The sequence below is a fragment of the Notechis scutatus genome, chromosome 2, assembly GCF_049901735.1.
Source record: "Notechis scutatus isolate UNSWTSFEM ecotype Mainland chromosome 2, rNotScu1.2, whole genome shotgun sequence".
NCBI lineage: Eukaryota > Metazoa > Chordata > Lepidosauria > Squamata > Elapidae > Notechis > Notechis scutatus.
The window spans coordinates 47,804,693-47,819,716 of NC_142010.1; the positions used below are offsets into that span (position 1 = coordinate 47,804,693).

Consider the following 15,024-nt stretch of genomic DNA (forward strand, 5'->3'; position numbering starts at 1 on the left):
GGAACCTTAAGCGGAATGCATCAATACCTGAACATAAGCTTCTCCTTTTGATCATAACTTCTATTCAATGTAGGTGAAGTTAGAGGATGGCTTGTATTATATCAACATAGTAGCAAAAATGAAGTAAGCTATAGAAGTCAAATATGAATGTTTATATCAGCACTACTATCCACCAGCAGTACTTGCTGAATTAGAATGTCCTGGGAAAATCATCCTCTACAAACTGCATTATGATGTAATTTCTCATGTTCTTCATCTCTTAAGATGAAGGTTAAGTTGTGACCAACTCAAGGGTGCAGTGCTCATCTCCAATTTTCAATCGAGGGTGCCTGAAGACTTTCCATCATCATGTGGTCAGCATGAAAATATGGAATACTGCTACTTTCCCACCGAAGTGGTACCCACTGTATTTATCTACTCTCATTTGCATGCATTTGCACTGCTAGGTTGGCAGGAGCTGGGGCAAGTAACAGGAACTCACCCTGTTGTATGGCAGTCATGTCTCGAACCTGGACTGTCAGCTTTCCAGTTGACAGGCACAATGTCTTTATTTCCCAATGTGGTACCCTACAGTTGTGTTGCATTCAAAATAAGATAGCACTACTGTTAAGGCTGTCGTCTTATGTATATAATTTGTGCATAAACCCATTAAACACCCTTAGGAAAGAATTTCTGAATAGGTCTGGGCTATATCACTGGGCTATAGAACTGGGCTATAGAACTGTGTTATATTGAGACACACCAGTTATTTGTTTACTCAATATTATTAACAGGAATTGTAGGTTTTCAGAGTTTCAGAAAGGGCTTTTCTATATGAAAGCCCATGCTCTACCTCTAAATTCCTCCCTGGCTGAAGGAGACCTTGGATGATGCTAAAAAGAAAAGGGAATATTAATCCAAATAAAATCCAAATCTAGAAACGTTGCTATCTTGGTTTGGCCACTTCTCTACAGCCATACTTATAGTGTATGTGGAGTGATGCAACATACACTCAGATTGTTCACAATCCATTCCAAACAAAGTAGACTAGTTAAACTCCTTTCACATAAAAGTAATAAATAGAGTTTCATTTTACTTCTTTCCTTGGCAATATTTTTAGGAAGTTTAGAAGAGAATTTTGGCTCAGCATTTTGACTAACATGACTTCACTACCTATCCCCTAGAGCTGGAAATGACTAGCACGTATGTGCGAGGGGAACCTTTATCTTTACCTACTCAAATCTGCTGTCCAGGTGCTGTTGACAGGCAACTTCAAAGCCACTTAAATGCTTAGAACTGATGGTCAATCCTTCCAACAGAGCATGCTTTCAAACAGAGAATTACTGTCTCAAAATCTCTCAAAGGAGGGCCATCCTCAATAAAATAGGATACGTGTCAACAGTTGTGTGAATGACCAGGGCCAATTTCTTTAGTAGGACTCTGCAATTTTACTAAGCATAAGATCAAGGTGACCTTTGAAAAGTATATCTTTTTCAGTTACCATAGCTTACCTCTCCTCGGGTGCAAGGAACCACATCGGAATATCTGGAAGTACAAAGAGATCCCTCTTCACTGTTATCATCTGGCAGCCCAAATGTAGCTGTACAATTGACAGCAAAATATTTGTAAGGTCTCCAGGTCTGCCCATAGTCCTGGGACTTCTCTAGTACCATGGCTGCTGGCCGGGGTGACTTAAAGACTACAATGACATGAGTGAGGTAGAACTCTGTTTCCAGATCCAGCCTGATTTCTTCTCTGTGCACCCCTTGGGCGGACTGCCACCAGGAACCAGGATGCAGGAAGAAGTCATCAGTCATTTCTTCAGGATGGTGAGAGTTGTTAGGCTGGTTGGCATTGCATTTGGTACACTTGGGCATTCCGCAGGAGCCATGGTGCAGGTTGTGCTCTGGATAAAAACAGTAGAGTTCTGTGCTGTTCTGTCCACAAGTGCTAAGTGTAGTTGGTATCCTGCCTGTCGCAAGATTTCCCACTGCAGGATTGCAGGAATGCCCATCACAACGGAAAGTCCGTGGCTTCATCGAACCTGCAAGGACAGAGGGATGACAAACCAATTCACTCCACTGTTCTGTTCCACCTGCTTCCTCAAATGCTTCCTGAACACTTAAGGTCATACTATTTCATGACTCCCTATCCTGCCTGCCTGCCTATCTTTCATGTTGATGGGTGGCTATTAAAGACAGTGGTTGGTTGATATTGGGTTTTTGAAAATGTTAACTATTTGAAATCCTTTATTTTAGAAGCAGGGTCCATGATGTGAAATCGGTGAAGATATCTAATGAGAGTTACTGAGCAGAAATAATGGGAGTAAGAGAATAAAACAAGTGTAAAAAATCTGCAAGGTGTGAACAACTCTTTGAGGGAAGGTTGCTAATTGGGTGCTAGCACTCAACTTTGGAGGATCCTGGATGAAGTGAATTATCTGGACCCTTTTCGGTAAGAATTAATGTCATGTTACAGCACTGAGGTAGCATTGGTTGTGCTTGTGGATGACCTGGGATGAAAGTGATGAATCCACCCTGCTGTCCTGAACCTTTTAGAAATGTTGAATGGTTTCCTCTTGGACTGGTTCTGGAGATTGGGAATGGAGGATGTGTTTTGTGTTGACTCTTCTTCTTCTGGGGCTAGCTCCAGGGGTGGGATTCTACCAGTTCAGACTGGTTCAGTCCGAACCCCTTGCTCCGAAGATCAGCTGTCTCTGAACCAGTTCACTGCAACGAGCATGTAGACCCACCCACCCACCCTGCTCATTCCTGTCCTTTACTTCCTTTGTTTAGAACACATCTGATTCATGTGGCAGAGCAGTTTGCCCGTGCCTCAGCTGTTTTCTTCACAGGGACTGCTGTAGAAAGTAAGTATTAGAGCTGTTTGTAGTGCGGAGCATGCGTGTAGAATGCCCATTTGACGTGAAGAGTGCGAGCGCTGAACCGGTTGTTATAGCGGTGGAATCCCACCCCTGTCTAGTTCCAGTCAGTGTTCCTGGGCTGAAGAGAGGATAGGGTCAAGCCCAAGGCTTCTAATGTTATGGGGGTATTCAGAGCTTGGGTCCTTTGCCTCTCCACCTTGGAAAAGAAAGGAATCAAAGCAGGGGTGTGAAACTGGTGGTACGCGGGCCGGATGGGTCATGCACAGGCCACACCCACCCCAGCTCTGTGATGGGAAAAAACATCACGAAATGTCATGCGACGGCATTGTGACGCCACGAGTTTGACACCTATGAACTAAAGGGGAAAAAAGCAAACCACAGATTTGGGTTGTATATATCTATCTCTCTATCTATCTCTATCACTCTACTTCTCTATATATTGAACTGAATCTGTGATTTTTTTGTCTTTTAGTTTCTGTAAATGTGTGCGTGTGTGAGAGAGAAGTGGGGAGAGGGAGAGGTGCAGTAAAATGTTTAACCTGGGGGCCAATCAAAATTGGCAGCAATGTGTTGGTTTTAATTCAGATTACTTCTGCTAAATTGTGTTGAGCATGAAACACCAGTCAGTTCTGTGATATTTCTTATTCCTTATATGGAGGAATGGAGAGAGAGAAGAGGTAACAAATTAGGACATATTACTGATTCCAACAAAGGAGAATATTTGTAGTTTAGGTTTGAAATAAGGGGTCCTTGATGTTCTCTGACCTCGATTGTTTTCTTGCAGACATTTCATTACCCAAACTAGGGAACATCATCAGTGCTAGTGATTAGACTAGATAGTGCTAGACTACTCTACCTTAGATTAGCGTTGATGTTACCTGGTTTGGGTAACGAAATGTCTGCAAAAAAAAAAAGCTCAGACAGCACCAAAAAACTCTGGTTTAAATCTACTCATTTCCAGAAATCAATAAGCCTACTGTATTTACAAAAGATTGCTTGAGAAAACAGTAAAGAAGCACCTTAAGAGTAGAAGATTGGGGGGAAATGTACATGGAGAAGAGCAGATTCTATACTTCAGTTTGTGCAAATGGAAATCTTCTTTGTGATCCTCTGATTTAAGGTGTAAAGCCACTATGGGTGAGTAAGATGCATTCCAGCTGCATAAGGTTCTAACCCAACAGAAACTTTTGCACCAACTTTGTTTCGCAAGGAAACCTGCCTAGGTACTAATAAGAATGACCAAGGGCAAGAGATGAATGGAGGTAAAAGTGATGAAGGTACATGTTTCACCACTTAAACCAGCAAACCAGCCAACAAGCAAGCCAACTTTCCACACACACACACACACCCATTCTTATGGATGAGATCTCTCTTAAGTTTCCCAGCTTTTACCTGGTAGAACAGAATCAGAGTCAGTTTGGTTTAGTTAAGGCACCAGGCTAGAAATCAGGAAACTCTGAATTCAGGTCCCACCTTTGCCATGAAAGCCAGCTGGGTGACCCTGAACCAGTCCCTCAAGAAGGCAAGGGGCAAATGCCTTCTGAAAAAAAGGTGTCAAGAAAACTGCAAGGACTAGTCCCATGATGGCGAACCTATGGCATGCGTGCCACAGGTGGCACGCAGAGCCATTTGTGTGGGCACGTGAGCTCCAGGCAAACTTACCTCACTGCGCATGCGCACGTCTCCCAGCTGATTTTCAGGCCTTTTTCAGCCTGCCAGAGGCTTGAGGGAAGCCTCTGCAGGCTTTGCAGGATGAAAAATAGGCCCATTTCATCACTTCCTGTATTTCCGGAAATAGCGGAAGTGACAAAACGGGCCCATTTTTCAGCCAGCAAAGCCTGCAGAGGCTTCCCTCAAGCCTCTGGCAGGCCGAAAAAGGCCTCAAACGGGCCGAAAATCAGCTGGAAGGTACAGTGTGGATAAGGGGGCAGCAGCGGGGGAGGGGAGGAAATCACGCATGCATGCACAAGGGGCATGGTGGGGCGTGTGCATTGCCTTCTGGGTGCTGGCACGTGAGCGCACACGCGAGTGCACTATTTTTGGCACAGGAGCCCAAAAAGGTTAGCCACCACTGGACTAGTCCAAGCATCACCACAAGTCAAAAACTGACTTAAAGACACAGGACAGGACAAGAAATAAATAAGTAAACAGTTCCTCTTGAACTCTTGCATGGCTAAGAACAGAAGTAGAATACAGGGAAAAGATGGTTGTGGGGGAAGGGTTGGTTCAAATGATGGGGTTAAGAGCCTCACATTGGAAAAAAATCGATGTGATTGCTTGGCTTCCCAATCAGGCAGCCCATCCATCACTCACTTATTCCCTGAAATGTGGGGTCACAGTCATGGGGCAGTATGGATGAAGGGATAGAAACAACTTGGGACCTAGCCTGAATACCAAATGGGGCTCTTTGAATAATTCATAGAAAGGATAAACAATCAAGATTGTAGCGTATTTTTCTTCTCTGGACCCCAGGTGCTGCATGTCATTGAGAATTTGGCTCTTGATTGATGGCTTGTTCAATAATCCCTGCTCCTTGGCTATTTATGTATTTATTCCACAGTCTCCAGGGGGCTGTTCAGAGGGGTGGCTGCTTGCTGGAGGTGGCTTGATTAAAGAGAGGCTCCACTGAGGGTGAGTCACACAGCTGGAAAAGCAAAACTGGGCAACCTCTTTCATGGGTGATGGCTGAAAGAAATAGACAATTCCAATGATGGACATTAAAGTGTTAACTAGTAAATAGGTGGTTTGTTATCCTTTTGGAAATCATATGTTGCACTCAAACAATTGGAAAAGAAAGCTGAAATGTTCAAACTGAATTCAGCTGCCTATACGTACATTCAGGAGGAAAGATGTTTGCAATCATCACTGGTGTAGGACCCTACAGATTTTCAGCAGTCAAGTGTGCTTTACTTTATTTTTCTTCAATGAAAAACCATATAGTTTTGTAGGTTTGTTCATTGTTAAGTACATTTCTCCAGATGATGCAGGAAAATGATTTAAAAAGCAAAAACAAAGGGTGGCCTGACTATGGTCTGTGTTCTTTTGTGTTGGTTTTCATGAGAATTTCTATTGACAGTATGTTTTAAAATTATTTTTTTAAAAAAATCTTCCAGGTGACTCTAGTTGGGTTTGCACTGTAGGTTTAGAACTTGGGTGTTGTTTTAAAAATCCTGCCTTTATAATGTTCTACACTTGCTAGGTTTTGGAGAAACTGTTAGACTATATACAGCAATAACAATAGCACTTAGACTTATATACTGCTACATAATGCTTCACAGCACTCTCTGGGTGGTTTACAGAGTCAGCATGTTTCCTCCAACAAGCTGACTCCTCATTTTACCGACCTTGGAAGGATGGAAGGCTGAGTCAACCTTGAGCCAATCAGGGCTGAATCACTGGCAGGATCAAACTGCTGACAGTGAGCAGTGAGCTAGCCTGCAATACTGCATTCTAATCACTGTGCCACCACATATAGGGATGACAGCACAATGTTAAACATTTCAGAGGATAGTATTCTCTTGAATTGTATATCTAGTACATGGAACTTAATAACTGGACAATATAAATGGTTTCTCTGAACTATTACTGTAACTAAAAGACTGATATTGCAACATTAGAAAGATAAATATATGTCCTCATTATTCAATGGATTGAAAGATTGATTTTGCTTGCTCCTTGGAAGCAGATTGCCTAGAGGTTGACTTTGTATGGCTAAACATATGGAAACATATGGAATATGGGATTCACAAAATAGTAGGTTTAAAAAAGCATGATAATTATAGTACCAGAGGTGTGTGTGCTTGTGTGTGTGTGTGTGTGTGTATACTTGCAGAATGTTTGCATTAATTATATACAGAATTGTAAGTATATAATTCTGTATATAATTAATGTTACAATATGTAGCATGTTATATTCTGTTTTTTTTTCCTGTTATTTTTTTTACTTTTTAAGCACCTGTTATGCATTTTCTATTATGTCTGTACTTTTGCTTTGAAACTTGTTTCCTTGTTATTACTCTTAAAAGCAGTAACATTGATATTAAAAAGTAAACCCACTTATAAGTACTGTTGTATTTTAGATCTGCTTCCTTGATTGTCCTATCCTTGCTATTTAATACCGTATATTTCAACTGTATCAATGCACTGAAGTTAATTTAAAATTTAAAAGAACAGCCTAAAGGGAACCACATCAGAAGGCAAAGTGGGTAGAATATGAAGGTATTGTAGGTATGGTAAGTACTATGTGTAAATCAGATCTTGTAAAGGAGAAAAAAATGTCAGATGGGTCCAATCAGGCAAATGGAAAGGTTACACACTCTCTCACTCACTTGTCCATCAAGAATGCACAGGTGAGAGGTGGACAGATTAACAGATTAAGTTGGAAGGGACCTTGTAGGTCATGTAGTCCAACCCCCCACCCAAGCAGGAGACCATTTCTGACAGATGGTAGTCCAGTCTCTTCTTGAAAGCTTCCAGTGATGAAGCTGGAATTGCCAGTGAGGGAAACAGTCCAAGATGGGAAGAAGCATGTAACAGTGTAGAATCACAATGACACAGATCTGGTTGGGGAGAAGAGCAGAGACAGATGTGACATATAGCTAGAATGCCAACTTTTTAATTCTTATCCACTGAAGGCGAACGTCTGAGAAAATAAATGTGATACTTCAAAGCTGCTTGTACGGAATTTCAGTTTCTATGTATAATTATATCTACTTGGGATACAGAGAGTTCCGGGATCATTTATCAAAATAGAAACTGCTTTCCCTGGATGTGCCATACATAACATTTGGCAAATAAACACCCCTTCCACAGAGGTAAGCATTGTTTTATAGAGCTTTCCCCCTGTAGAAATAAGCTCTCTTCAGAAATAAGCAGCACTTGTTAATATTTAGAAAAGGAGTGGAAAGTTTTTATTATTTAAAGAGGCATTCAGGATGAGATATGGAAGATGCATGTGCCTAGGAAGTACAGGGGTGCTGTTCATGAAGTGGTCACATTTATTGTTACCGTCTTCATTGTGTTAATTAGATTTTCATGTAGAGTGGTGTTTACTGCAGACCACTTATATAAGCAGCTTCAATTTTTTTTTATTGAAATGGTACAAGAAACACTTGTAATAAAAGGGGACTAGAAAACGTCCTAGAGAATAAGGTTATCACGGGCTTCTCATCGCGATGGTTTTATTGTGTAATAATGTTGGTGGGAAAACGTGAGGGACAATTATGTCCTCATGTCCTATCTATGAGCTTCCTACTGGCAGAGCTTTACAGAAAACAAAATTGTTGGCCTGAACCTGCACTGCTTTGCTTGTTTTCTTATGTACTCTGATTAAACCACACTCTCTGCTCCAATCTAATTTGGTTTTCAACTGTGTCCAGCAGAACTTTTCATATATCTCATTGGCCCCCTTCTGTGTTCCTAATTGGGATGGGAAGGAGAATATAAAACACTGTAACTAAACTATTTTGACTATCTTGAGACAGCAATGTGACTTAGCTTTCTGTAAAAAGTTGCAGTGTTATAGTGGGGGCCCATTCATATCATCCCACTGAATTTAATCAACTTCTGTCAAGCAAACTATCAGTGCTTTAGTATTACTCTTCCTCACTATTATTAACAAATAAACAAACCAAGTTCTCCAACTGAGGCTTAGTGAGATCAGGAAACAGAACCCCAATGAAAAGGTGAGCATACAGCATATTAAGCATCACAAACACCCACATCATATTTAGAAATACATCATGTGCTGTCCATTCTGAAAAGTGTACCCTGCACTTGCAGGAAAACACTAGGAAGAGAAAAATGCTGTCCTTTCTATTAAAGCAATAATAATTTCAGCAATAATTTTGCTGGATCAGTATGATATGGAGCTCCACTGAATGTGGTTTACGGCTTAGCATTTATGTAGAAACCAGTCAACCACAGCTTTATTCAAAGTACCACAACATTGTTCTGTATATAAATCCAGTTAATGGATGATATTAATGGGGTCACCAGAGACCCCACAGAATTCTATCCCCCTAAATTTTAACCCAGGATTAAAACTGTCCACCAGCTTTGTCTAGCAAAGTTTCCCTTCTGTACCCATGCAATCCTATCTTTATATTTGCTATTAAAGAAATTAGAACAGGTTCATTTTGCATGATTTTCGCAGGAATGGGATCCACCTGTCATTTTGTTCTTATTGTTACAAGTATGAGAATCTGGTGATACACACACAAACATACATACACCAGTATGGTGTATGTATATATATATATAGTAAGGACTCCTGTGTCCACAAATTTGTTTTGAATTACAGACCTGAACAGAGCTCGTGCTCCCTTCATAGAAATACCCATATAGGTTATTCTGAACCATTGAGCAATGTAAAATAGTGAGGAGCGGTGGTATTTTATTTAAATAAATACATGTTGGAAATCTTCTCTGCGTATCAGGTAGATATATAGCAAGAGTTCCAGATTTACTTTCCACCCCGACTTTGTTATGAGATGATAATAGGGAAAGATTGCAAGTGAGTCAATATAACTTGGGCTTCTTGCTTTTTTTCAAATCGTTCACCATTACCCAAGTAGAGATTGATGGGCAACACGAACAATTTTTAAGGATTCTTCAGACTGAGACATCAAGGAAAATGAAGTCTGCTTTATTTTTGCAGAAGCTGTCTACAGTGCATGCAGACTAAACACTGACCTTTGCTCCAAGAGGACCCTGAATGAGGCAAGGGGCTATGAAGGACACCTGTGCTGTCAAAACATAGACTGCCTCCATTGCCCCTTCTTCCACAATATTTTGCTTTCATGACACCTCAAAATCAGGTGCTAAGAGGGGAGAAGGAGAAAGGAAAGAATCAAAGGCAGATTCTCTCTTTAGATGCTAGGTCTTCCTGGGTTAGCTGTACGTTGTAATTCATCACAAGATGATTTTACATGAACTCCAAGACAAACAATCAATTTTTTAATTTGCTTCCCATCACAAAATGGGAAGTCATGTCCATGGGGTTCTTAGTCATGCCGAACAATAAAGCTACATTCAGCCGATTATATAGCCTTCCAGTTTTTCATATCGGTGTGGGACAGTTGAACATAGATAGGCAGAGACAAAACAAGATTCCTCCTTCCTTGCTTGGAATTTTGCAATGCTTTAACAAATAAGAATGTGTGAACATCTGGACTGGCAGCAGGAAGAGGAATAAAAAGAAGAAGAAGCAACAACATCTTAATTTTGTCAGAAATTAAGCAGTTTCAAAGAAATCAAGCTAAATATTTGCTAGGTTTTTTCTATTGCAGTAATATCCAGACTGCATTAAACTGGGTATCTGTTGTCTTATTGAACAAATGTAAGGGATAGCCAGAGACTATGATTTTCTATAGCTATTGGACCAAAATCATTATTGAAACTTATTGAGAGCTATCGTGATGGAAAGAACAAAGAGCAAGACACAAATCTGGATGAAACTACTGAACTGAATGGAACTTGCATATTACATATTTGCAGTGTGCTGTGTAGGCTTTTGGATGACGATGTAGGCTTTTGGATCTGACAGTCAACAGTTCCCTCCAGCCATTTTTTCAATGCTTTCATTATTATTTGATTAGTAGGGAATCTTAAAAAATCATATTTGAATCATTAGACAGGCTCTATGGCTTTCTGGGGTGACAGATCTTTGGCTGCTATTCAAAGGAACTAGTACATTGTATTTTGACATTTTTTTTTATAACAGGGCCAGAAAATCCTGGTCTGAAATCTGTGGCACTATCCAGCTATTATTACGTGAAGGTTTATCCTGAGAAGGGGTTTTGCTCTATCAATGACAGCAATATACCTATCAGCCTCCATAGGATTCCTCAACAATCTGGCCTTACAAAACCGTTTTCTTGTAATCTCAAGGGATCACAAGTTTGTTTGTTTGCTTGTTTTTTGAGAAAGTTTAGTATTCTTGTGTGAAGTCTCACAAGATTTTGGCCACGTGGAAGCCCTTGGGCCACTGCAGTCATTCCACAACATTCCCTGAAGCTGGAAAAAGCTGCTGATTTAGGTATCCAGCTGCCCATTCCTTCTCAAACAGGAAGAATGTTGCAGGATGGAATTCTAAGAGGAACATGTTACTAGATGATGTGTTACATCATTGGGAATGACTGAAGGCAACCCTCAGCCCAGTGAAAGCACACCCATGTGCAGATTGCAGGGGGGAAAGGTTCTGTATCTATGGAGATGACCTATCTTTGGTTCCCACCTACCTCAGTTTCAATTTCAATGGATAGCATTACTGGTAAGTTTGGAAAAGTCTGTTATCAAAACTGCTGCCAGCCAGCAGAAGAAATGGAATGGGTTTTCCTTATGACTGTTTCCTTAGGTAAGCACATGTTTTCCATGCAGGCAACTTCCCATTCAGCCCCAATGTTGTAAGCTACACTTGGGAAAGATTCTTATGCAAAACCTGGAAAAGACTTTGCCAGTCTGCTGCTAAACCATAAGGTCACTTGTTTGGTTTGGCTTGATGTAATGTGTGAATCCAGCTATTATGCCTTGTAAACCATAATTTGCGGCTTAGCATGTTGCATGAACATAGGCAATGATGATTAAGTTAGTGGTTAGGTAATCCATGGCTGAACAATGTCTTTTTAAGCCTGACGTGTCTTCTAAAAATCAGTGTCTTCTATCTAAGGGGAATTTCTGTCTCAAGAAATGAAGCCTTATGCTTCAGCGACACTAGGGGGCTGTCTAAATGCAGAAGGCTTTGCCTCAATTCACTGTTACAAACCCATCTCTAATCCTTATGCCGGGAGATAGTTTAGAGCAGAGGTCTCCAACCTTGGCAACTTTAAGACTTGTGGACTTCAATTCCCAGCCAGCTGGCTGGAGAATTCTGGGAGTTGAAGTCCACTAGTCTTAAAATTGCCAAGGTTGGAGACCTCTGGTTTAGAGTATAAAACTTTTCTTCTAAATGTCTTTCTGAAGGTATTTTTGCTGAAAAACCAAGGAGCCCCTTTTACATAAGTAAACAACTTGATTCAGATTTAGTACCTCCACCCCATTCTTCTATGTTCTTATCATTCCTTACTCCCCTTAAACTTTGTGTCAGGTGCTTGCTGTACAGAAATTCTGAGCTTACAGTTGCATACCCATAACCACCCCAAAATTACATATTCAGTGCATGAAATAAAGTAGCTCATTTGCAGAATATGAAATGTTAACATCCAAACCGGCATTGCCATCATACATCCCCCTCTCTCCTGAAAATTAGGCAAAAGTAAACATTCTTTACATTAAATTGTAACTTTACATTAACACTTTACATTAAAGTGTAATTACATTGACACTTTACATTAAATTGTAAGAACGGGAAATTTCTGGCTCACTTTTCGGCTTTTAAAATGAGGACAAGAGCTATTATAATAAGTAAATTCCAACAGTTTGTAAAACGTATAGATCTAAATGATGAGCCTTTTTAACTGATTTACTAAACTCCCATTGAATACGAACAGCTTTTAAAGAGTCGTCTGAAGCGTCTGCAGTTTAAACGCCTTTATTGCTTATTTCTGCTTACCTGCTCCAAGCTGGGCAAAAAGAGCATACTCCAGGAATACGATCAGCGTTAAGCTTTTCTGTTGCGTGACTCCGTCTAGGAAATCCATCTTCGGCACCGACGTGAGGTCGAAAACAGTAATTAAGGCTATTTTACATGTCTGGTGCCCACTCAACCTTTGGCAGGAAAAAGAAAAGAAAACTCCAAGCCCTCGTAATTTATTCTGGGACTGCCGGGTTTTCGCCCTGTCATTTCTCTTTAAGCTCCCCCCTTCCTTTTCCCCAGGGGAGTCGCGTTTCCCAAGCCGCCGCGCTCTCTCGCTGCGTGTCACTCCCGGCCGTCCATCGCAGCCAAGTAGCTCAAGCCCCGCTGACGGGGCTTAGAGGGGGGAGACAAACGCTCCCCCCCTTTCTCCCCGGCTCGCCCCTCCGGAGACTCGGCGAAAGTCGCGCGGGATTGGCAAAGGCAGCGAGCAGGCGCCAAAATCCCTGCTGTTGCTTGCTGCTGCTGCTGCTTCTTCTCCTCCTCAGCAGCAGCAGATCTTTTGGGTCCAAAACACGAGGTGCCGTCAATCGGTCTCCGGGTCCGGAGTTCCCCGAATCCACCCCGGGAATCCTTGATCCTGGGCTGGTTCTTTCGTCTGCCCCCTCCCCCCCCCTCACACCTACCTCGGATCTCCTACCGAGAGTGCATTCCGGGGCAAAACTGCCTTCGTGTTTGGCGCCGCCTTCAACTCCGAGGCAATCAGGCCGGGGAGAGGGAAAGGGAGATGGTTGCTTTAGAGGGGAATCCCAGGACGTTTGTTTGCTGGACGATCCGACGTGCGAGGTCGGGCTCTTGCCTTGAGCAAAATCCGACCTCTATCTATCACGTCCTCACCCTTCGTGGTTTCTCCCTTCCTATCCCACCCCCCCGCCTTCCTCGCTTTCGGCTTCGTCGACTGAGGAGAATTCCGCGACCGCATCCCACGCTCCATTCCCCTCGGTGGGGATCCCACCCGACCAAGCTTGCGGTTTAGATCCCCTTCCTTGCCCTGTCCCTCCACAATCGGGGCTTAATCGTGGGCCTCGCGCGACAGTCTCGCGTACGTTAAAGGCGGGCATTTTCTCTGGGTGTGAGTGGGCTTGGGGGAACATATTTCCCGCCTTCAACTCTTGGAGGCTTTCATCTGACTCGAGGAGGGGGCCGAGGAGGAGGAGGAGGAGGAAGAACGAGCCCACCCAAACGCAACGGCGGCGGGATAGGGGTTGCTCTCCACTCAACCCCGTCGAACTTCCTTCCCATCGCTTATGGACGCGGGTTCGGGTGTGTTTAAACTCGATTTTTTTTTCCCCCACAGAGAGTCGGGCAAGGATTTCCCTTCTGCCCGCCCCGCTCCGCCCCAAGAACCTATCCCTCTGGTTGGAGCTGATTGTCGACCACAGGGAGAGGGGAGACTGGACGGCACCGCATCCTTTGCGCTAGCTGCCCGGGTCCCTGTCTCTTGCTCCGCCGCCGCTGACTGGGGATGTTTTTCCTCGCCTGTCTCTGCAGCGCCCGCTCTCTCGGACCACACGCCCCATCACTCCCAATCGCCAGCTCTTTATTGCGTTGCTAGAATTATGGGCCTCTCCCCAGTCCCGGATAGGGACTTCGACCAGTTAAGGATGGTGCTGATTAAAGGGAAAGTTGCAAGGAGAGAAAATGGTAGATTTCCAACTCTTTTTGTCCCTTGATCAAGATGGGCATCAGTACAGAATATTGGTTTGGGGCCTCAGATGCCCTGCAAAAATACAAGGTGAAAAATTCCTGGCGTTTTGTTTCTCTGATTCGACTATAACTCATTTCCTGTTAAGTATTTTTTTTTTTCCAGCAGGGGTTGGGCATTTCGCTTCCAGTTGGTCTCCCTTGGTTTCCCTTTAATTAGCATCATCCTTAAGCGATTGAGATCTAGTATATTTTAAAAAATATTTTTAAATTTGCTTTTCTACTTACAAAGTATTTAGTAGTACAGTTTTAATGTTACAAATAATAACTGAAATTTAGTAAAGGCAAAAAAATTTATTCTGTATATTCAAAAGTGCAACTACTACAGAATGCAGATATCAATACTGTTCATGGCAGGATCTTTTGAAAGTTCAATGCCAATTCTTCCACAACTTCACTGATTTTACTTCTGAATTTTGTTCTGAGTTTTTGCAAGCCTCATGTGACCTGAACCCATCAGACCTGAATCCGAACAGAGGCCCTTCTAATTCCAGATTTTGCAGTTTTAGTTGCATACTCTACCCACCATGAGCCAAATGCATTTAGGTACTTCACTAGAGAGCAGTAATTTCCATGTGGTTATATTTCCTAATATAACTAGGATTCAAGGTAATCTGCCTATGATTCAAGGATACTTAGTAGAACTTCCATCAATTTTAACAGAATACTAGAGTGGGAAGGGACTTTGGAAGTGTTTTAGCCGGTGGTGGGATTCAAATTTTTTTACTACCAGTTCTATGGCCATGGCTTGGTGGGTGTGGTGTGGCTTTGTGGATGTGGCTTGGTGGGCATGGCAGGGGAAGGATACTGTAAAATCTCCATTCCCTCCCCACTCCTGGGGGAAGGATACTGCAAAATCCCATTCCCTCCCCACCCCACTAACCTGC

General features: G+C 42.4%; 1 protein-coding gene across 2 annotated transcripts in view; it reads right to left on the minus strand.

Moving 5' to 3' along the window:
- Positions 1–13,280, minus strand: part of LOC113419059 (netrin-4-like) — a 59,740-nt gene extending 46,460 nt beyond the window's left edge. Inside the window, exons 1-2 of one of the 2 annotated variants that reach the window (XM_087954672.1) lie at positions 12,413–13,280; positions 1,491–2,023 (exon numbers count right to left, since the gene is read on the minus strand). In XM_087954672.1, the coding sequence (XP_087810798.1) occupies positions 1,491–2,023; positions 12,413–12,500 (621 nt within the window). In that variant the 5' untranslated portion in view covers positions 12,501–13,280. The remainder of the gene's footprint in view (positions 1–1,490; positions 2,024–12,412) is intronic. The other variant, XM_087954671.1, reaches the window with a different exon arrangement.
- Between the last annotated feature and the right edge of the window lie 1,744 nt (positions 13,281–15,024).